Source organism: Syngnathoides biaculeatus, chromosome 9, assembly GCF_019802595.1.
Source record: "Syngnathoides biaculeatus isolate LvHL_M chromosome 9, ASM1980259v1, whole genome shotgun sequence".
Lineage (NCBI taxonomy): Eukaryota > Metazoa > Chordata > Actinopteri > Syngnathiformes > Syngnathidae > Syngnathoides > Syngnathoides biaculeatus.
Window position 1 is genome coordinate 20,170,914 of NC_084648.1, and position 21,833 is coordinate 20,192,746.

General features: G+C 47.1%; 2 protein-coding genes across 3 annotated transcripts in view; one reads left to right on the plus strand and one right to left on the minus strand.

Moving 5' to 3' along the window:
• si:dkey-92j12.5 (multiple PDZ domain protein) overlaps positions 1-5,348 on the minus strand; it is a 52,955-nt gene extending 47,607 nt beyond the window's left edge. For both annotated transcript variants that reach the window (XM_061831131.1, XM_061831130.1), the window contains exons 1-6: positions 5,120-5,348; positions 4,127-4,227; positions 2,996-3,162; positions 1,151-1,372; positions 858-926; positions 647-769 (exon numbers count right to left, since the gene is read on the minus strand). In XM_061831131.1, coding sequence (XP_061687115.1) covers positions 647-769; positions 858-926; positions 1,151-1,372; positions 2,996-3,162; positions 4,127-4,139 — 594 coding nt within the window. In that variant the 5' untranslated portion in view covers positions 4,140-4,227; positions 5,120-5,348. The remainder of the gene's footprint in view (positions 1-646; positions 770-857; positions 927-1,150; positions 1,373-2,995; positions 3,163-4,126; positions 4,228-5,119) is intronic.
• Positions 5,349-21,590: 16,242 nt separating this feature from the next.
• The window catches only part of adgrl3.1 (adhesion G protein-coupled receptor L3.1), a 139,618-nt gene continuing 139,375 nt past the window's right edge, over positions 21,591-21,833 (plus strand). Inside the window, exon 1 of the mRNA XM_061831132.1 lies at positions 21,591-21,721. The gene's annotated coding sequence lies outside the window, so the exon portion shown is untranslated. The remainder of the gene's footprint in view (positions 21,722-21,833) is intronic.

Sequence of the window (21,833 nt, forward strand, 5' to 3'; positions counted from 1 at the left end):
AAAGACTTGGGTGGGGTGATTCTGACACACTTCATGGAACAAAAACATTCAGGATCTGTTGAGTTGCGATCCTTGCTGGCAAAGGAGATTCATCGCATATTTGCTGGAACTTGTAAAAAAATGAAGTGAAGAGTTCCAATTGTCTTTGATTCAATCTTTGCGCTCTTGTCCGACGACTGAGGTCATCTAACACACGCAGTGTGTATAGGCGGCACGTTGGTTGACTGATTAAAGCGTTGGCCTCACAGTTCCGAGAGGTTCAAATCCCGGCCCTGCCGGTGTGGAGTTTGCACGTTCTCCCCGTGGCAGTGTGGATTTTCTCCGGGCAGTCTGGTTTTCTCCCACATCCCAAAAACATGCATTTATTGGAGACTTGAAATTTCCCTGAGGTGAGTTCAAATTGTTTCTGTGTGCCCTGGAATAGGGTGGAAACCAGTTCAGGGTGTACCCCATCTCTTGCCGAAAAGAGAGCTGGGATAGTCTCCAGCAGTCCCCCAAGTCTTGGTTGACAGTAAAGTATGATCTACTTTTAACTAGGAGCACCTGCGCTAACCTGTCACCAACCTAAACTATACGAGAGTGGCATGAATGTCAACTGGAGCAGTGAATTTCCACATCAAATGCTTTGAAGTGATATTTCAATAACCTGTCCAGCTGCTCCACCAGGCAGAACAGTCTTGACTATGACTCCTGTGCTCCGTCCTCCTATGATGCCGAAGCCGAGCCCTTTCCCATCGTTGGCCAGTTCTATGATCTCCAGGTGACGCCTCTAAGAAATGCAGGAGAGCCGAGACTGTCTTGAAGACAAAAGATCAAACGAAATGACAGACTATTGAGTATGTATGAGTTTTGTTTACCTCGTGAGCAATTGCTGACAGATTTTTCCCCATTGACATGGTTCGGGATATTCGAGGAGGGGTGCAGTACTATAAGAAATGACAGACAAACCTGAAGTAACATCAAGTAAGCCGAGCAGCATCGCACAAATTTTTACCCGGCAATGCTTGTTGTTGTTTGAATTCATATTTTTGAACAAATCGACATTTTGAAAGGGAATGCTTTGCGTCCTCTCATGGACTGAGCGCCTTGGGAGTAAACAGCTCGTCATTACTATGAATAATCTCTTGCTTATGACTCCCGGTTGAGGTACCTGGGATTCGGTGTGAATGCAGTTGTCTTGGTAGGTGTCTGAGAAGGACAGATCCAGCGAGTCCAGAGAGGAAACACTCCCGTCCCTGTGGAGAGACCTGCTGGGTCTTTGGTTCTCCATGGCCCACGTGTAGGAGTCGCTGTGGCTGAGCGTCTTGGCGTCCATGGCCACCCCCTGCCATTTGCCACAGTTCATCGACACTGACTTGGTAAGACCCTTCCCCTGGTAGGATTGAAGCATTCAGGGAGGATCGGAAGGAAGAGGGGAAGGAAGACAGGAAAAGAAATAGAGAATCAAAAAAAGGGTTGATGGATGCAAGAGAGGAGGGCCAAAGATGAGAAGAGGGTAATGGATGGGGACGATAAGGAGACGGTGAAGTTGGAGACATTAACTGCAGAAAGCACAGATGGAGACACAGAGAAATAGCACGAGTGGGGAACTTGTAGGGGTGAAGCACGTCAGGAGACAGTTTTCTTTGCATGCATTCACGTGTCAAATGGAAAATGAAGCAGAGGTTTATTGTGTCGAGTTGCCATCGAATCAATGCATCACATCTTGACGAGTCCGCTAGTTTAACCAGGGCAAGTTTTCCATCACAGCCATTTTATTTCAATTTTCCCCCGCATGAGACGTATATAGCACTTTTCAAGTTACTCAAAGACGCAAAAGCGTGGCTGCCATTCTGCGCCACCAGCCCCCCCTGAACACCCAACCGCAAGCAACCACATTCTTTCACGGGAAAACATGCCGTGGGGTTTTGCATGGAGGAAAATTTAGTTTGGATGCTGTCATGTACAATTTCTAACATGCTAAATGTCATAAGAGTTGTTGATTATAAATGCTATGTTTTGTGTAGGATGACTTTTTTTTTATTCTAACATTTAATATTTATTCCTGAGCATGTTCAAGGTGCTCTTGAGGCTAAAACTTGTCACCGGTGACTCAGGCAATGCAAAGTACAGGCAAAAAAGGCCTGAAAAGACACCGTTCCAAATCCGCGACCAATTTAGAGTGTCCAATTAATGCACGTTTTGGGGATGTGGGAGGAAACTGGAGTGCACGGAGAAAACCCACGCAGGCACGGGGGGGGGGGGGGGGGGGGGGGGGGGCAGGGCCGGGATTGAAACGCTGGTCCTCAGAACTGTGAGGCCAACGCTTTACAGCTCCTCCACCGTGCCGCCTGACCCATAATTGTTGTTAAAGTCTTGCTCTGGAAATTGGGACTGGTGGTCAGAGACATGCTAATGCACCGTTGAGATCTGTCAGGGGGCCCTTTAGCAAGGCACCAAACCTGATGAATGACGTACTTCTATGAACGCGAAACAATTACCAGTCCAAAGGTTATTTAGTACAACGGCACTCTCTCATGACCCCTGAAAGTTAACTGGAAGACGAATTGTGCGCCTTGGCTAACGCGACGACGCTCGTGTTTGCTCTTGCGGCGTTACCCAACTAAACCTTAATCACACCGAGCAAGATTTGATACACCTCAGACTCGCAGACTTTGATGACGCCTTATCGTTCACGTTCTACAAGGCAGTTTAATCCGACGTCCAGGATTCCATTTAGGAAACGCTCGGACAAGAGGACCACATCCCTCACGCAGAACAACAATCGGCTCAAAAGGTGTACATGACTCTCGCAAACTCCTTGACATTCCATCCGGTATCAGCACTTCTTCCTCCACCCCTCCTTCTCGCTCCCTCTCTCTGTCTTCGGGCTTTAGTGGTAAGCCAAGGTAAGCTGATTACTCATCCGGTTTGCTTCCTGCATTCAGTATTTTGGGAAGGATTCCAGCGACGTCTTCGCCATTCAACGTACACCAAACACCCACACACGCTGTACCTTGGCTGGGGGCTTCCGCTGAGCCTTCTGTAAGCTGAGAATATGAAGGAAGAGGGGGCTCCGTAGGACGGTCTTCAGCAGGCTAAGTTTCTCCTGAGCGGGGGCCTCCCCTCGCTCTTTCAGTTTGGCTTGAAGTCGCTCCACGGCCTCCAAGGCACGCTGGGTATCTGCCCACAAATTCCACATCATTAATTTGTGTGTCATTCAGCGTCGAGGTTTCTCCTGGATGACTTTGCAGCCATCCCTAGAGCTCTGCTACGTCCTTCATACTCATGTCTGTCATAGTCCGGGAGCGGACCTGGAAGTCTGCCCTCTGTACTCGTTTGGAACTTCAACGGCTGCAAAGGTACATCTGTGGAACTGACCGACGCGATCAAGCAAACGGAGGCCCCTGAGTCCGACAGTAGGTTGGTTGGAGCTTGAACTGTCATCATAAATTCTATGCATGTGTCGTGTTTTTCTTTGGCTTTTTCCAGTTCTTTTTTTTTTTTTTTTTTTTTGACTTTTCAGATTAGTTGCTATAAATGCTGTGATTTGTTTTATAACGACAGCCCACTTGAATTTTGAGCTCTACGTCAGTGGGGAACTTCTTTTTACACTTGTAAAATAACGTCGACTGAAATAATAAACATTGATTTTGAGATTCTTATCCCCTATTATATTCACCATTCTTCATTTTAGTGATGTGTTGAAAGAATGCATGACTTGAGGCTATTTAGGTGGTTGATTAAGAAAGCGACACTTATAATAAAACACATTGGCTATGGATTGGTAGAAAGTTACAGTATATAATAGCAACAATTTGGCTTGTCGCTGCAAGTATTGTTGCTATTCGCTGTACGGTATTTACTGTGGGAATTGTTTTGATCGATTATTCCGTGAGCAGCCCAAATTAAAGGACAGAGAAACTGAAAAGTCGCATCGGGTCACGTCGGCCTGCTGCGTTCTGCGGGCCAGTCGCTAATAAGCAAGAACATTTGAGCAACGGCAAATGGCAGCGGGTTAAAACGCCACAAAGTCTTCCCAACAAAGTTGCGAGCGTCTTGACTCTGAGCCCGACGCCACCTTCACCATCGCGACCTCCGTCTGTACGCTTGTAAATATGAAGCATGAAGTCTTTAGTGCGCTCACCCATGATGTCCATCCCAGATCTGCTTGGTGGAGCGCTTTCTCGGCGACGTCCTCTCTCAGCTAAATGTCATTTTGCCTTCAGGTACTTGTGATTTCAACACCTAAAAAGAATGAAATACAATTTATGTGCACAAAGCCGCCGGCGTACTTCTGCACTATGTTGTCGCAGTTAATTGTCACCACGCACGGAATTTTCTTCCCATCATAATTAAAAAAAAAAAAAAATGCGTCCAATGTGCGTTCCGCATCTGTTCCGCAACACACTGCATTTCCCTTGCCATTATCATTTATCCATCTATTTATTTATCTCAGCGAATGGCTTGTTAGCTAATGCTCTTTAGCGGGATTTAAATCTCCAAAAGGATTTACCAGCCCCCGATGGTAATTTACTGCGACATACTGCCATCAGTCCACTGTATATAATTATACATCGTTGGCCACGCCACGAAGTACACTTGCGCCACGTTGTGAGAACCAATAAAGACAAGCACAGATTTCGAAAGCAAAAAGGTGGACACCGTCATATCATTTACAGATCCATATAATAGCTTCTGTTTTTCATTGCAGATTACCAACACTTTTTAAATCAATAACTCGTAAACTATATCTGTGTTTAAATTGCCAGCCCCACCACCACCACCACCACCACCACCACCGGCGTAGGTTGTGGAGGATTATCATCTTCATAAAGACAGAATTTGTGTCGCAGGATTTCAACGGGTGCACAATATTACCTAATGAAGTGTCCACTGAGTTTATGCTGCACTCGTGTTTCAGTTGGCAATGACAACGTCTCATTGAAAAGCTAATTAGGGAGCAACAGATAGGTAACGTCGGAGCCTCGACGTCCTTCACGGCTTATTTGGAACTTATTTTCCCTTAATAAGGCGATGCGGACGAGACAACATCAATATGAAAACCATTTAGACTAATTAAATACGCGCGCTAGCCATTAATTGGACATGACATATACGGACAGCATCCGTCCATTACCGTGACGAGCAGACGGTCACCGGAGCCGCTCCGGAAAAGCTGCGTGGACTCGCGTCGGGTTCCGGACGAAGCGCGGCAAGGCAACTGGTGCCGGCCGGACGCACACGGGACCTTCAGCGCCCGCAAAAAAGGACCAAAGTTTCCATGAGCGAGAGGGGCAGTGCACGGGGCACAGCGCCTGGCATCGCCGTTTTATTCTGGAGGACGCCAGTGCGCATGTCGCCCGCTGATCCTCTGCCCTCGCACCCCACGGACGCCACGCATTAGGTACACTTGCACAACCCAAGCAAGACCTGCCACATGTGCATATATATATATATATATATATATATATATATATATAACAGTAGAGCAATAGGAGTCAAGTAAAAGTCAAAAATACGATATAAAAGTGTTCTCACTCATGATAGCTCTCGTTGGAAGGTGAACCTTCGTCCCCATCTGAGCACTCTGCGGAAGGTTTTCGGTCCAGGATGTCCCATTGACTCGGCCTCGGCATCTTTGCTTCGAACCCGAGCAGTCATCCTGTCCCCTGCAGCTGCGCAACACCCCCACAGCAGGACGCTGCCACCAATATACTTCACCGCTGGGACTGTCTTGGACAGGTGATGAGCAAACCATGGTTTTCTCCACGATTGAGGCTAGAAAGTTCTATCTCGGTCTCATCAGATCAAGAAACCATTTTTTTGTTGTGTTTTTTTTTTTAAACACGCTCCACCGTGGGCTTTCGTGTGTCTTGCACTGAGGAGATGCTTCCATCAGGCCACTCTGGTGGAGGGCTTCACTGGTGATTGACTTTCTTGAACTTTCTCCCATCTCCCGGATGCGTCTATCTATCTATGGAACTCAGCTCCAGTGATCTTTTGGTTCTTCTTGACCTCTCTCAGCAAAGGCTCTTCTCCCCTGATTGCTGAATTTGGGTGGACGGCCAAGTCCTGGCAGGATTCTGGTCGTCCCAAACGTCTCCAATTTAAGGGTAGTAGACAAGAGGAAGTATATGTGCAAGTAGACTGAGACTAGATCGCCATTATCTAGGGAACAAAATTTATTTTCAGTGACATTTGTTAGGTGGGGGGGGGGGTTGATGCTGTCATATTTTTAAAATGCAAAACATGCACTTTGGCTCGATACAAGTTGGGACGCATTTTAAATTTTTTTTTTTTTTTTTTTTTGTGAGATCCAAACGAGACTCGTTCGTGTCTTGTTTGCTCATTCGGAGGTCATTTGAGTTTTGCGGAGGAAGATTCCGTTCCAACCTCTCCGGTGTGTGTTTGTGTGTTTACACACGGTAGGTGGAGCCCGAACTCCAGACATGTCGGACTCCGATCCAGTTCCGGGTTTTCCGCGCTCTTGATGGCTCCACTCTTCCCTTCTCGCTCTTTCTTTCTGCGTGCACCCCCTTGGCACAAATCATCAGCACCCTCCAAAAACATGCAGCCACCCATCCTCAATACCCCCAACGCTCCCCACCCCACCCCACCCCTCCCCACCCCCTGTGCCACACAAGCCTCATGTTACCGGGTGACGCGGACGCATCCACCGAGCGTCCACTCGGCACCTTCGGGAGGGGGGTGGGAAAAAAAAATCCCCAAAACCACAAAAGCGGTTTGTCATCGCTGACCGTCCGCAAGTGAGTTGACGGCGCTTGTGGAGAAAAGTCAAGCAAGGCGATAAAGGCGTCAGGGGAAGATAGCGACGGATAGAGATAGAGAGGAGGGAGAAAGAGGGAGGGAGGGAGGACGGGAGGAGACAAGGCGGAAAGAAATACGCCTCTCTCCTCCTTCTCCTGCACACTCCAGCGGACTTGCATCCGTCCATCCTCCTGCGCGGCTCGGGATACCAAGTGCGCTACCTGCCTGCCCTTTTGCGCATTTTCCTTTTTAGCTTTGCAGTCATTCGTCGCCCATTTGCGTCCAAGGACTGTACGGGAGAGGGCTCCATTTGGCCTCCGGCGTGCTCTGGACGTGGACGGACGTGCGCCCGCCAGTCGCACGGTAAGCTTTCCATCGCTTGGCTTTCGTATGCGGCCGTGCTGTCGGTGTGCAGCAAGCCCGGACTTGCCGACGGGAACGTGGCCTGCGAGGCGACACTTGACCGGCCCCCCGTCGGATGCAGGGGGAGGCTACGGCGCTCGTGTCATGCCGTGTAAAGGAGGCACTTGTGTGGCTGCGCGGCGTCACGGTTGATGATGTGAGACGTCTTCAGACCACCGTGCCCCGCAAAAATAAATAAATAAACGAACAGGGGGACCCCCCCCCCCCCCCCCAAAAAAAAAAAAAAATGTTTTTCGGCAATGCAATCACATTATTCCGGTTGAGGACGCAGCACGGGCATTGTCAATTCTGTTCCACATGTGTGTGCCTGACTGCGGGCTGCGTATGCGATGCTGTGTGGCGTGACGGATGACAGACAGTCTTCATCTTCTCAGCGTTTGGACGTATTGGAATGCAATAAGTCCGATTTTCGGGTGCGCGCAGCAGTCTGAAATCCCCGAGGCAATGCAGCCACTCAGTAATCAAAGCAGGCCCGAGCACCCGGGGATATGTCAATCATGCGGATTCATGAGTGCAAGCTATGACTCTTATTTACTGAGGAGGAGGAGGAGGAGGCGCCCTGGGGTTGTAAATGACCTTGATGAAAACTATCAAAGGTGGCACACTCTTGTGCTCTTTGGCCGCTCCTCGGAAAGACAACGACGAGCTTTTATGACAAATTGTTGCCGCGTTATCACGAGGACCCTTGCAGACACAAAATAGCAAAAGTACTCCCTTGTATGACCCTCAGTGGGCAATTTGTCCTCAGTGAGTGCTTTTTTTTTTTTTTTTTTTCCTTTTCCCTTTGCACTGAGCCTTGTGAATCACTAGCATCCGTTCTCAGCATCCAAATGGCTCTCAGCTCGGATGGAGTGTGCAACTGCAAATTCTTTTGTGTGTGTTACAAAGCGCCGGGGCTGTTTTGGACGATAGGCGACAATGTGTTGACGCATCTGTCATTGCAGGAGTGGGGAAAAAAAAAAAAAAAAAAAAAGAACACAAGTGTCAGGTGTGCAACGCCGGCGGGAAAACGGTCAGAGGAAATGGACGCCTGGGAATGTTTTCTTTTTCCGTGGACTTGCATGCTTCTTTATTTTGGGAATATATATTTTTTTTTCTGTAACTACGTAGATTTGCTTCGCTGCCATTTTGGCAGCATCTGTTGAAGCGAACGCCCGTCTCCGAGGACATCATTATGTTTGTGGATGACATAAATATCACGAAAACATCTGTCATCGGCACATCTGTCGGAGTCAAAGCGCCTTGGTTTGCCCGCAATTCCCCGATCCCACGGCACGATTTTGTCGGTAACCTTACAAAATCTTCCAGAGGACAGAAATCTTCTACAGTACATTACGGCAGCATGATGTCATGCCTCAGTTTGGGCTGATATCATTTTGATGAATTCATACAATCAGCGTATCTTTCATTCGTTTACTCATCGCGGTGCTTTTGGTATCAAATTGTACGATCTTATCTTAAGCACCCATTTGTCACACGATGCCCAAATGATAGTTAAGGTTGGCCTATTTCACCAAAATCTATAGATACCCCCCCCCCTCCTTCTCTCCAAGAACAAACAAACAAAGTGTCAAAATGATGCTTTAGTGTTTTCCCTTAATTAGCTCCAAATACATAAAGGTCTCTTCTCTGGAAAATGATCCCAGAGTGCATCACGTTGGCTTCTCTCTCGTCTACCGACGACAGTGCAATGAATTGTGCACAAACTCTTGGTGAAGAAGCGGCTCTTTGCACCGAGCACCCGTGACGTCATACGCGTCGCCGACCTTCTTCTGCTTTGCCGAACGCCGACAGCCGTGTCGTAGTCTCGCCAGTAAACAGCAGAGTTTGAGCCTGATAGGTCTGTCAATAACTCTCTCTCTCTCTCTCTCTCTCTCTCTCTCTCTCTCTCTCTACACACACACACACACACACACAGACACACACACACACACACACACACACACACACACACACAGAGCAATGCGATGTCCCAGGCTAGGTAATGTTTTTTTGTTTGTTTTTTAATCATTTATTATTTGAGAATTGCTCAAAGAAAACCATATTGGAGCACTTCAAAACCAATGAAAATATACATACACACAAGCTCAAATGGATATTCCTAAAATATTTTCCCAAATGTTACGTGGTGGGAGGACCATTTGACAGAATGCTCTTGGACTCCTGATGGGATTCAGATGATTTTTTTTTAATAAAATGGACCAATCTCTGCCAGTGTGCTCAACAACTGGTGCTCCAATGGCAGCGTGGTATGCAGCAATGTAATCCCGTGTACTTTTGGCTGATTTTCTTGCAACTACTTTATTTATTATTATTTTTTTTTTAACCCAAACCAGTAGAGAGTGCATAAACCGCATCCGCACTCCATTTTGTCGCGTTTAATCCGCGTCCTGATTAAATAACAATACATTTCAGCCGAGCGACAGATGATCGATGCATTCCTTCATCAATTATCACGGCCCTCCCTTGTCCAGTGAGCTGATCCTCTGAATAGGTCTCTTGTCTAATCGTGACAGCACAATCATATTCAATTTTCTTGGCCTTCTACGCCATGTTTTCATACCCCAGATCGGTTTGGGGCCTTTTATTCAAGCTAAAAATAAGGATATTTCAAATGTGAGATAAATATGAATTAAGCATTAGTCTTCAGCACATCTTTAAAGTCAAAGTTTGCTGGGTTCATCTACTAACCGAGTTTTTTTTCCCTCTGCAAGTCTTCTGACGAGCTATTTTTTATCTTCACGTGCATATTTGCATCCGTATTGTTTTTCCCTCGCCGTACAGTTCCAGCAGTGCTACTGATCCCTGACCTTTTACGACACCGACGGGCTCGGCGAGCGCCCGTGCCGTATCGCGATACGCGTCGGCATGCCAACGAGCGTCTCGGGTCGTGCGCCCCGACGGTTACGTTAGCGACGCGCCGGCTGTAAAACACTAGACGATGCCTTCAAAAGGCAAGCAAACAAGTACAGTACGCGAGAAGCGCTTTTCTCCCCGTCGCTCTTAACGTCCTTCTTTAATTGGGTCACAAATTCATTTCACTTTGTTTTGATTCACATTGCAGACAGCGCTGCTCGTTGGGGGAAAACCGTGTGCAAATTATGATTGTTGTGCACGTTCGGGGTGTTCCACTTCATTGGCTAATGGCTTTGTTTGTTTCAGCGCCGTTAATGCTGCACAATATTTGGTTAGGAATGCGGTGAGTGATATAACAATATTCAATCCTGTACAGTAATGGAGGCAGCCTGTGATGTGAATAAAAGACTCACCGGCGCTTGCCTCCTGCTCCCATTGATAGCAAACAATAACGAAAGTAAACCTTTGTCTGCGGCACCAACACACACATTTGGATATGATGACAAGTAGGCATAAAATCCACTCATTTGTAACTACGCTGGTGACTCAGCTTCAATAAGACTTAATCAACAGAGCAGCACGGAGAGGAATAGAGTTTAATTTCATTGACAATGTCCTTAAGTGAGAAAGATGAGACCAGCTTTTGTTGATCAGGTCACCAGGATGCTAAAAGGATATTTTGAGCCACTCGGTTGTGTCTACAGAACCGTATTCCCACGGGGTAGTGCTGATTTTTAACAATTGTAAACATTAGCTTTGGCTTTCGCACTTCCACGGAAGGTTCCCGGTTATTCTCTGCAACGTCAATGCAAAAGAACGACGTGTAAAATTGTAAGTACTCGGGACTAGAACGAGGTCACGTATTTCCAGCATCGCCGACGTCGCCGTGTCTGTTCGTGTCCAAAACAGCACTTGCTAGCGCCTCTGAATAATCTCATTTGTCGAGGGCATTTCATTTTCAGGGCAACGTCAACGGATCGATTGCGACTCGACTGTCTTAGAAGACGTTTCACGTGTGAGCAGGCTTCATCGGGTCATACAGCGAGTTTTAGTTAGGACACGCTAACCTCAACTGAGTACGTTTTGCACTCCGTAAACATATCAGACATGCTGTGCTGGATAGCACAGAAACACACAAAAAAAATGAGTATTAATCGTGCTAGGTGAAAAAAAAAAAAAAAATGACAATCTTTGATGGTGAACATTTTGTCACACTGGTCAATATCCGATTTGGTTTAATTTGAAGGTTCTTCCCGTGGGAAATAATGGAGTCAGCATAGCGGTGTATCCGCTTCACAGTCGAGAGGTTTGGCTTTCGTATCTTGATGTTGGAACAACCGACACGATTCATGCACACGCTGACACAAGCGCAACATACAGCGGCAGGATTTTTGTTTTTTTTTTTTTTTTTTCTTCCTCCGCAAGATCTTGTAGAGCATATTTAGCGTGACCTGCAGCTTCCATATATTTTCTCAGCACCGGAACTATGAAAGCGTTTGGGTGGGGCGTGACCACTGACCAGAGCCTCACGGTGATGTCATCATTTGGTGACGGCGTTTCACCTCGCCGGGCTACGGGAGTGCGTCATCGCCACGGCTCAGTATTAACTTCCAAGGAAGTGAGCGAGTCGCTGCAGTGCAGTTTGTCACGCTCCATTTTGCCCTTCTGCTTCTCTTCTTCGCTTCGCATCGTCGTCACATTACTCAGTCTGAAATTTAGCTAAAATCAGAAGCAACGTCGGGCTGGTATTGCGCGCATCACAACAGCCCGCCAGTGGAAGCAATCATGCGCAGCGTTCGAGTCCGCCGAAAGACGCGGGGCTGTGACACAAATTGCATGTGACAAGAACGTTGTTGGATTGTTCGGGGTGGAAAGTGAAAGTCAGTTCGTGGCACGACGTTCGGGGGACGTTACGCACGAGTGACTCATGAATAGCCGATAATAAACCTGGGAGTGGTGACGACAAAGAGGACTAAAATCAGGAATCAAAAGGCAATGGAACATACCTTCCATGCAGTATCAAATTTTTCAGCGCATGTTATATGAGATGTAGTTCAGCATCACGTGTTTGTGGAGTTAAAGGGTTCTATCGTTCATACTATTGATTGGTTGACTTATTTTTACAGTTCAACAACAAGTAAGATGTAAAAGGCTTTATGAAAAGTTTAACGAGGGCAACAATCTGACTGTGGAGCGCAGTATTTAATTGACATTGAGTCCGCGCCAGGAAAACGGTTGTGTTCAGTCTTGGAGGTCCCACTCGATTATGTATGTAAACACAGAGTATTCGGTTTATATATACTGTATCTAAAACAGTTGTTATTGTTTTGCAGTGAATGCTTTTGTGCTCAGGCATGTAATTCTCATTAAACTGACGTTTAAAAAAAAAAAAAAAAAAGTACTAAACACATGAATCAGTGTGATGATGAACGGCGGATGCAAAACGCACAACGTGATTTTTGCAATCTTAAAAAAAAAGAGTAAATAAATCAACGAGACGATAAAGAGTCGTATCGCAGCCTGTGCTAAGCTTTATTTTATAATTCAAGGGTCACGAGAGCTGTTGCAGTCCAAAGCGTTGACAAAGAACCTTAGCGCTTAATTCCACAGAAACAAATGTCACGAATCCTTGAAAGTAGCGGCACTTTCGGGGCTCCAGTGGTCGATGTAGCTTTAGACTTGCATAAAAGTAAAAATGTTGTTTGTTACGATGGAGTATTCGATGACTTCTTATGGGAAAGTCCAACTCACCCAGCGCCAGGAAATTCATTGTGTTCAGTCTCAGTTCAGTTGATTGTTTTGCAGTGAGGCGTTTCGGGCCAGGACAAATCACGCTCATTCAACTCACACATTGTTAAAAAAAAAAAAAGATACAATACAAAAGATTGACTGCTATGAATGACAGATGCAAAAAAGCACAATGGGAGTGTTGTGAGCGCCAAAAGATAAAAATAAATCAATGAGAAGATAAAGCGTCCTATCTCGGTGTCTGTCCAGCTTTGTTTTATTAGTCAAGGGTTGCTAGAGTTGCTAAGTCCAAAGCGTTGACAAAGACCCGATGGGCTGATTTCCAATCTGAATCTCTTGAAGAATCTGCACCTCCTCGGCGCCGGTGCTTTATTCAGCTAATTTCACGCACGTCGAGATAAAACGTTTGAGCCCGGGAGACAAACGGAGGCAAAGGTTGATTTTTGCTCATTGAGACAACAAACGTTCCTGCGTAAATAAATAGTCATCCTCGGCTTAAGCGGGCGTACACAAAGGCCTCGCTGTGATTATTAACCAAAGTGGCAACGAGAAGAAGGAAGACCGGATTTCAGAGCCCGACTCCCTCACGTGACGACAGTTCGCATTCGCAGTCTGATCTGCGCTTTCAGCTCGGCGAAAAGCCCCCTTTGCAAGCGCTCAACGACATATCAGTGCCGTATTGAATTAATGAGGGCAGAACCTCGACGGTCTTCTTCACCCAGCGAAAGCTCTCGGTCATGTGTTAACACATCCTTCCTTCCAGCATCCATTAGCCCTCAAAGAGCGACCGGCGCCCCGGAATGGCGACGGCTCACTTCTCTCGGCGTGCGCCAAGCCCGCCGCGTCTATAATTCACCCCCATTAGTGAGAGCGCCACGCCATTCCTTCGCAACCTGATTAAAAGTACGCCGGCTAAAGATGGGGAGCCCGACCCGGGAGCCGGTTTTACGGTCGCGGCCCTCGGACTGACTCATTGATGGTCTTGACGAGAAAGACCCCGAAGTCAAAGACGTCTCAGTCTCGGCGGCTGTTGGGAAAGCCTGGAAAAACGCTCCATCTCTTGGGATGTTTGCGGGGAAATGTAAACTGTGGGCCGGACTCTTGCTGCCTCCGAGTAGGGTCGTGCGTGCGCACAACTGCTTGTGATACATGTCGTAATCCTGCTCAACGGTTGTATTGTTCAGCAGGAAACTGTAATCGCACTGTTAAACAACATCTGCGGGGATGCGTTACACAATCAGCTGTTAGGATTCCTGCTTTGCTGGACAAACAAAAGACCTTCTTCAGCGCTCTGATTTCAATCTGCTAATCGCGATGAATAATTACGGAATTAAATACACGTCACAATAGATCAGACCGGATTTTAAAGCCAAAATAGAGAATTCCGCCTTTATCATTGCTCTATGTTGTTTCCTTCTTTTTCAACCAATGAACATTTCTCGTTTGTTCTCTTCAAAAATTTGACAAGTATGTTTGCAATTATATATTCACATTTACAAATATGTTTCTTTATTTACTGTATTGACATTTGTTTATTATTGTGCGATCGACTCTGTGTGTTAGCCAGTAGCCATTTCCCCCAAATGACTGTGGTAGGCGGCCAGAGACCAAAAGAGCGATGCCGTTCATGGTTGGAGCGCGCCAACGCCGGCACTCAGTCCAGCTGCACGAGCCGGTAAAGCCCGCTCGGATAACACTTCAGAGACTGTAGAGATGATTGTGGACTTTATGAGGCAACCTTCACCACAGCTCCCCCTGACGCTGTCCAACAGTCTTGTGGCAACTGTCGAGAGCGTCAAGTTCTTGTGAATTACACTCTCAAAGGACTCTGATGTGGGAGACGAACATCAATTCCATCCTCAAAAAAAAAAAAAAGAAGACCAGCAAAGAATCTACTTCTGGCAGCTTCTAAGGAAGCACAGCCTGTCACGAGAGCTGCTGAGACGGTTCTACACAGCGGTTATCCAATCAGGACGGTGTACCTCCATCACAGTCTGGTTTGGGGCTGCCACAAAAAAAGGACAAACTCCGACCGCAACGGACGATCAAAACAGCCGAAAGGATTATCGGCACCACTCTACCCACTATTCGGGACTTACAACGCAAACTAGGTCCAGAACAGGATTTTTTCGGATCCTCCACATCCTGGCCAGCTTCTCTTCTCGCTCCTTCCGTCGGGAAAGTGCTACAAAACAATGCAAGTAAAAACTAGCAGCCATTTGAATTTTTTTTTTTTCCCTCTCTGGCAATTACATCATTACATTTTTAATCAGAAAATTTACAATTTTCTGCCTTGTGCCATTGTTTGGACACTCGGATTCTGCTGGTCCAATCAATAACAGTATTAGTCATTTATTTTGTAGACTATCTCACGATTCGTGACTTTAACCTGCTCCCTTTGCACAACTGTCATTGCGCTGGGCTATTATAGCAACCGCTAACAGGTAAAAGGACGCTGTACAAGTTTTACACAATATGGGACCTTGACACACTTATCTTGCACCTGTTCTAAAGGAAGATTTTACATCTTGCACGAATTTTATAAGGAATAGCTCCTATAAACCGAAATGTCTCTTGTTGTTTGATCTCGATGCTTTGTCAGCCAGCGCAGTCTGTAGGCCGCTCCCAAGACCGGATAAATGCACAGGGTTGCGTCCGGAAGTGGCGTCCGGCTTAAAAGTTGCCCGAACAAACAAATATGAGCGTTCATCGAAAGAACCCCCTTACCGGATCGGCCGTGGCCCGGGTTAACGACGTCCCCACCCGGCAACGTTAACCTGCAGGGCGTCGGTGGGAATTCAGCTGCTGTGGGTCGAAGACGAAGAAGAGGAGGAAAGCGGGCTCTTCGGCAGAAAGAGAAGAGGAAAGCACAGAGCCTTGAACCGAAGTCAAGGAGTTGGTTGACGTGACGGTTGGGAGAAAAGTTGATCATATCGTGCGTTGCAGGTGGAAAGGCAGCAAGGCGAGGCTTTCAATGATTTGGCCGTGGAGGAGACGGAAAGAGAAATGGACTCGGGCTTATGGAGGGGTTCGGAAGAGTTGGCTAAGAACGAGTCAAAGCGTCAAAGATGGAGAGATGAGGCTGAAACGTGAAATTGAGCCTGTTATGTATCCCTATTCACGGGTTAAGGAAACATATTGTAATTGTGTGTTCAAAAGGGCGCCGTGCTCTGTGAAGATGCTTGTTTTTATGCAACGGTTGCGCGCACGGAGGAAGAGAAGATTTTTAAATTGTTAATTTATGGTAAATTCAAAGAAGGGGAACATCATCTCGCATTTATTATTCATAATAATCCCGTTTCATTCTGAAATTGTTCTTAAATTATTAGTTTCAACTTGTCCCGAAAGAACCTTTGTTTTTGAATTCATTCCAAAAACGAAGCCTGTTCCTGCGCACCACGTCCGTCACCGCAAAGTTTCCCAGCTACCCCGAAACGTCCTTTTCAAGCTCTTCTTCTCCCTTCCGCCCTTCACCCCTTCCTCTTTCTTCCCGAACTGTCATCGCTCAATAGAATTACACGCGGTCACAAGCACGCCGTCCCTCCTCCAGATACTCGGCATACACGTCGGCGGATGATCAATGGCCGTCACTCCAAACGCGTCATTATCGACGCGGCTAGCTAGCAGGTGTGCATACGGTGGCACGCATGCACGTCACGTCGGAGCGTACAAGGCCGGTGTGATTTGAAGAAGCTCGCTCAAAAAGGTCCGCCGATTATTTTAGCCTCTGCAGGAAATCATTTACAATGGCACTTAAGTTTGCTTCCCCTCTCCCCAGTTGAGTCAATTTACACTGGATGTGTGTTTTGCGCATGCCTCTTTAGTGCGTCGCCACAGTATTGATGGGGGAAATTCCGAGCGGCGTCTCTGGGCCGCCTGACAATGGCTCACCCCCCCCCCCCCCCACCCCCCGTTTCGCTAGGAAATGAGTCATCCACAAAGTGATGCAACGCGGCAGAGCAGATTTGAATTATGGGGCAATGAACAATGAGGTCACGGCAGGGCTGCGGGCGTAAATCTCTCGGTGCCGCGTTAGCGTCTCCCGTCGATGGCCGAAGCCGGAGTTCGAAAATGCGACGTATATATGTCGCAAATTGTGTGACTTGCGACAATGGCTGTTGAATGGTTTTGTACAGGTTGCGTCGCATTTTTGGGGGAAGGGCAGTATTGATACATAAGTGTAAGATAATTTTTTTTTTTTTTAAATCAGATGTCTAGGTCCTTAAAAGGAATTTGTTTATGTGTGTAGCGTGGTTACAGTAAGCGATGGCGGGTACTCGAATGCCATTTTACTTACTCGCCTACCTGATCTAATTCCAGTAGCTGCCCTATGTACACAAACAGAACATTTCTCCTTATAAAAGATATATAACAATATCACAGGTTCTTCTCTGCTTGGCTGTTGTGCTAATTTTAGCTAATGTAGTTTTTTTTTTTTTTTTTTGACAGGCAGCCCATCTGCTGCGCTGCTGCAGTTCCATTTGACACAACGCGACGCTCCATTCGTTACAATTTGCTGCAACGCCGTTCTTTGTGTTCACATGCCTCTCGTGTATCCGCCCGAATGCATCGTCCGATATTTTCCGTGTCTTTTTCCTTCTTCAGCAAATAGTCCACAATCAGGGCCCGACGCAACACCATCATCCCCGGCCTCCTCTTAAATTTCCTGCTTACGGGGCTTTTATTCTAACTGCATTACGTACGTCTTGGTTCTCTCTGTGTGCAGCTGGTTCTTTTTAGTTGCTAAGCCAGATGCAAGATTAAACTTATGTTGATGTGATTTCAAAAGTAAATTGGAGAAAATAACAATAAATGGCCTTTATTCGCTGGTGGATGGCGGCACAGCCGAGATGGAAATCGACAAGCTGGCGTTTTCATTGCCCGGAGAACGTGTGCCGGCGACTATTGATCCGGAGCTTCCTTGATGGTGCGGCGTGATTGGCCCAAGATGAGGAGGAGGAGGAGGAGGAGGGGCGGGCGGCCATGCCCGACGGAACCGAGATATTATCGGATACCCTCGTGATCAATGCTTTGATAATCATTTGTGTTGTTTTGTTTGTTCGGGCCCTCAGGCTCCTCTCCTCGCACCTGAGCTCGAATCCCCCTTTTGACGAGCTGGTGAGGAAGATCTGTGGTTAAATCTCCGAGGTTACTTTTAGCAATCTCAGGAGCAGGTGACTTTAAATTAAGCACAGCGGTCTCGTCTCAGCTGAGGAGAGGACAGTCATTTGCGATAAAATCGAGCGCGGCCGCAGCGGCGCCTGTCACGTTCCCTCGGACGTATCTTCCGCCTCGTGCAATGAAATCATTTACGCCACCGGAGCGTTTTTCGTGAAAGGAGTCCGATAGTGTCACGCCGAGACGGATGAGCGCCGGCGCGGCCTGCGGGCCCGCGGCAGTCCCTCACACGGACCGTGCGCGTTGTAACCGTGTGAGAAATTGCACGCGTGTTTATCCGGGAGAGGCTTCCCACTCCGGGCCTCCCGATTGGCTTTTTGCTCAGCAACACGTGTGATCGATGACACGCCGTCCGACGCGTATCAAGAGGGAATTGGAGCAGGACCCTTTATTAGAGAGCAGGTGCACCGACGTAGCCTTTGATAAATGACACGTTTACGTTTCAAAACACGGCACGTGTGTAGTTCATCTTATAAAGTGAACTACTTGGGATATGTAATGGCTACTGGGAAATCCTAAAACGTGAATATTGACACTGTGGAATGTTTCCGAGGGCATTTGAGCGTATTCAGCCGAAAGCAAGTCGAGTTGGAGGTCAGAGGCAATTTTCTCTCGAAGTTCTCTACTTGATCAAAAATGGCAACGGGCTACGTGATTACGCCCAAAACTGGAAAAGAAGCCCCGTTCACTGACGGTCATATCAAAACAAGAACAAGCTGGTGATTGTTAATTTCCCCAGCGGTCAAATGTCGTCAAATGCCAAACTCGTTTGACGGGACCGAGGTCGGCGCTCTCAAGCCGTTCCGCATCAAACTGGGATACGAGCGGGCTTTTTTTGGACCAGGGGTCAGAAAGTCATCCTGAGACTGCAAAATGTTCGCTAGTCTTCCAAGTCATTCAAATCCTTGCAAGTGAACTCCATCTTGCATTCTATTTTGTCAATTGGATAATATCAATGTCAACGTTATTGAACATGACACGGTGGCAATATTTTCATAAAATAGTCAGGTCCTTGAAAGGAATTTTTGTAATGATGCAAAAACAGAGAAAACGCCGTTGAGTGGGGATTTGAATTCGAGATTCATGATTATTATTATCACTGTTAAGCGTGGCCCTCTTTTAAATACGTCTTGGAAGGATTTAATTGTCCATGCCTGGCTAAGCTGAATAATTAAGACGAAGCTCTTGCCTGACCCCTGATAAATTCCTGAATTGATTAAGAAGACTCGCTTGTATAGTTTATTGCCAGGGTCACATTGATTTGTTTGCGTGTGCGGGCAAGCATCGAAAAGTCTCATTGTATCGCTGCTGAGTGCTGTTGATTACAGTTCACTGAGTCACAATCACCGGACAAATCAAGCCTTTTTAGTTGAATCGCACACCTCCCTCCATCGCAGATTTATGTGGGACACGCCAACAAGTCTTTAATTTTACGCTCGGCTTGGCGGCGTATACACATTACTCATCCATATTGCTTATCCTTCGCGTATCGGATCGCTGCGAGTCTGAGGGGAAAGTTGTGGTCTCGCGACGAACAGGACCACACCCTTGGAAGGAACGCGTCGCGTAAATCTGCCATCTAATCATCTGCGCCATTTCTGGGATCTCGTGGCGCAATCTGTTGTCGGAGGCGTAATTACAAAGGGAGGAAAAAAAAAAAAAAAAAAAAAAAAACTATTGCACGAATATGCGCCGTCGAGGCGTCCGTGTTACCGACGGCCATATCGGGAGAAATTGCATTGATTGCTCATCTGTCACCACGAGAGAAAAATTTGGATTGTGAGAAAAAAAAAAAAGTGTACATTTTATCTACATAACTCACAGTCAGCAAATGACAGAAATAAATAAATAAAAACAAGAATGTATGAGCCTAAATTGTGGCGCGTTCATCACAGACCACTGATTTTACCTCCAACAATTAAATAATTCAGATATGTATATGTTCCAGGGCGGAAACTGTCGCTGTCATTTATTTACATTTCAAAATTGCCCGGCAACCAGTTCAGGGTGCATCTCGCCTCCTGTCCATTGATAGCTGGGAAAAGCTCCCTCGTTCCTGCGGCCCTTGTGAGGATAAGCGGTTCCAAATGAACATCATATATATTACGTATGCCAAAACAATAAAACACTAAACGGTAATGAGCAGTGAGAGAATCCATCCACTTTCTTCGGCTTCTCACAGAGGCCAAACCTTCTGCAGGAAAAGACGAACGTCCCTTTCCCCAACCACTTCCATTTGTGAGGGTCTTCCTGTCATCGCCCGCGTGAGCGTTGAAGCACCCTCCGCAGAACAACGTATTCCTCAGCACGAGTGCTCTCCAGAACCATTTCCAAGGATTCCAAACGGGCGGCGCAGAGGGAAAAACAACAGCCAGTAGCCAACCCGAGGAGTGCGACTGTTTGGTCCGCCGGGGTGGACCCCGATGTACGAGCAGCGAGCTGGGGGACAACGGTGCTCCCGCACCGGCTCGGTTCCTCTCACAGGGGGGACTCCAGACTGGAACGGAGTCTGGAACTCCTCAGGACCACCACAGCACGAGCCGCGTCTTGAGACGAGGCCGACTTTATCCCGTCGGAACTTCTCGACCTTGATCATCACCTCCGGATTGTTCTGATATTCAAGCTCCCGCAGCTGGGGATGGGACCGCCGAGGGCTACGACATCGGCCGCCAACCTTCCTCTTCCCTCTGTGCGCGGCCAGACCCCGCGGGCGCAAGCCCGGCCGCCGGGCCCTCGTCCCCGATCCCCACTCGGTTTCAGATGTGGGCCGCGGTGACTTTCCTCCAGGCAAGGGAAAAACGTGTTCCAAGGTTCACATTCGTCATAGACGCTTCCGAGCCCTTCCTTGTGCGCTCACAGCACGTAAGACCTCTTCTGCGTCCCTGCCGGGGGGGTGGGGGTGGGGGGGGGTGGGCATAAAACTCTAGACGAGTCAGCTCCTTGAATCATTTGGACGCACATGCTCCTTCATCAAAATAAGGATGACGTCGCAGACGAACAATGTCCTGACTATGCCTCACACATCTCATTTTTGGAGTGTAAAAAGTATAAAAATGAAGCTAACTCCCAACATGAAATTTTAAAACAGAAAAATTATAAGTCACACCAACCCAAAAATTGAATCAAGAAGGGGGGAAAATAACACATATGAGTTGCACTGGAGTATAAGTCACGTTTTTGATGGGGAATTTATTTTATAAAACCCAACACTAAGAACAGATATTTAATCTGGAAACGCAATTTCAAATCAAAATAGAACAGAGAACAGGCTGAATGCTGTATCGCATAAACAACGAAGTTAGAATGCGCCTGCTATGTTAAATTAACAAATATTCAGACAACTATAGCATAAAGAAATTGCTAAGAAGCTTACCAAACAATCAGTGCCACTCCAAATCAATCAATCAATCCAATGAAATCTTCATCCTCGTTTTCACTTGTAAACAACTCGGCCAACTCCAGACGTGGGTGAAGCGCCACTTCTTCAGTTGCAGTTACAACTAGCCTATTCCAGCCTTTCGGAACCCCGACGAGGACGCTTGGAGTTCTCACAGAAGCCATGCGATGACTTCCTGGAAAGTTGCATGGCACGTTTTTTTTTTTTATTTTTTATTTTTGGCGTGGTGCATTCACCCGGAAGCGCCACGTGCGCTCCTTCCGTCATCCACTCCTCCCACAGGTTGCGCAAGACTGCCTCAAAAGCGCCAATTCACGGGGATGTCAAATGGTTGGAGTATTTTGGTTAAGCCTCCAGGGATGATGGCAGGTATGGTGTTGAAAATATTGAATTTATTTTTGAACTGTGTTGTGATGATGGGCATTCTCATGCAATTGATATCATCCCAAGCAGAGATTTTCGTGCCAAAGAAGCCATTCGG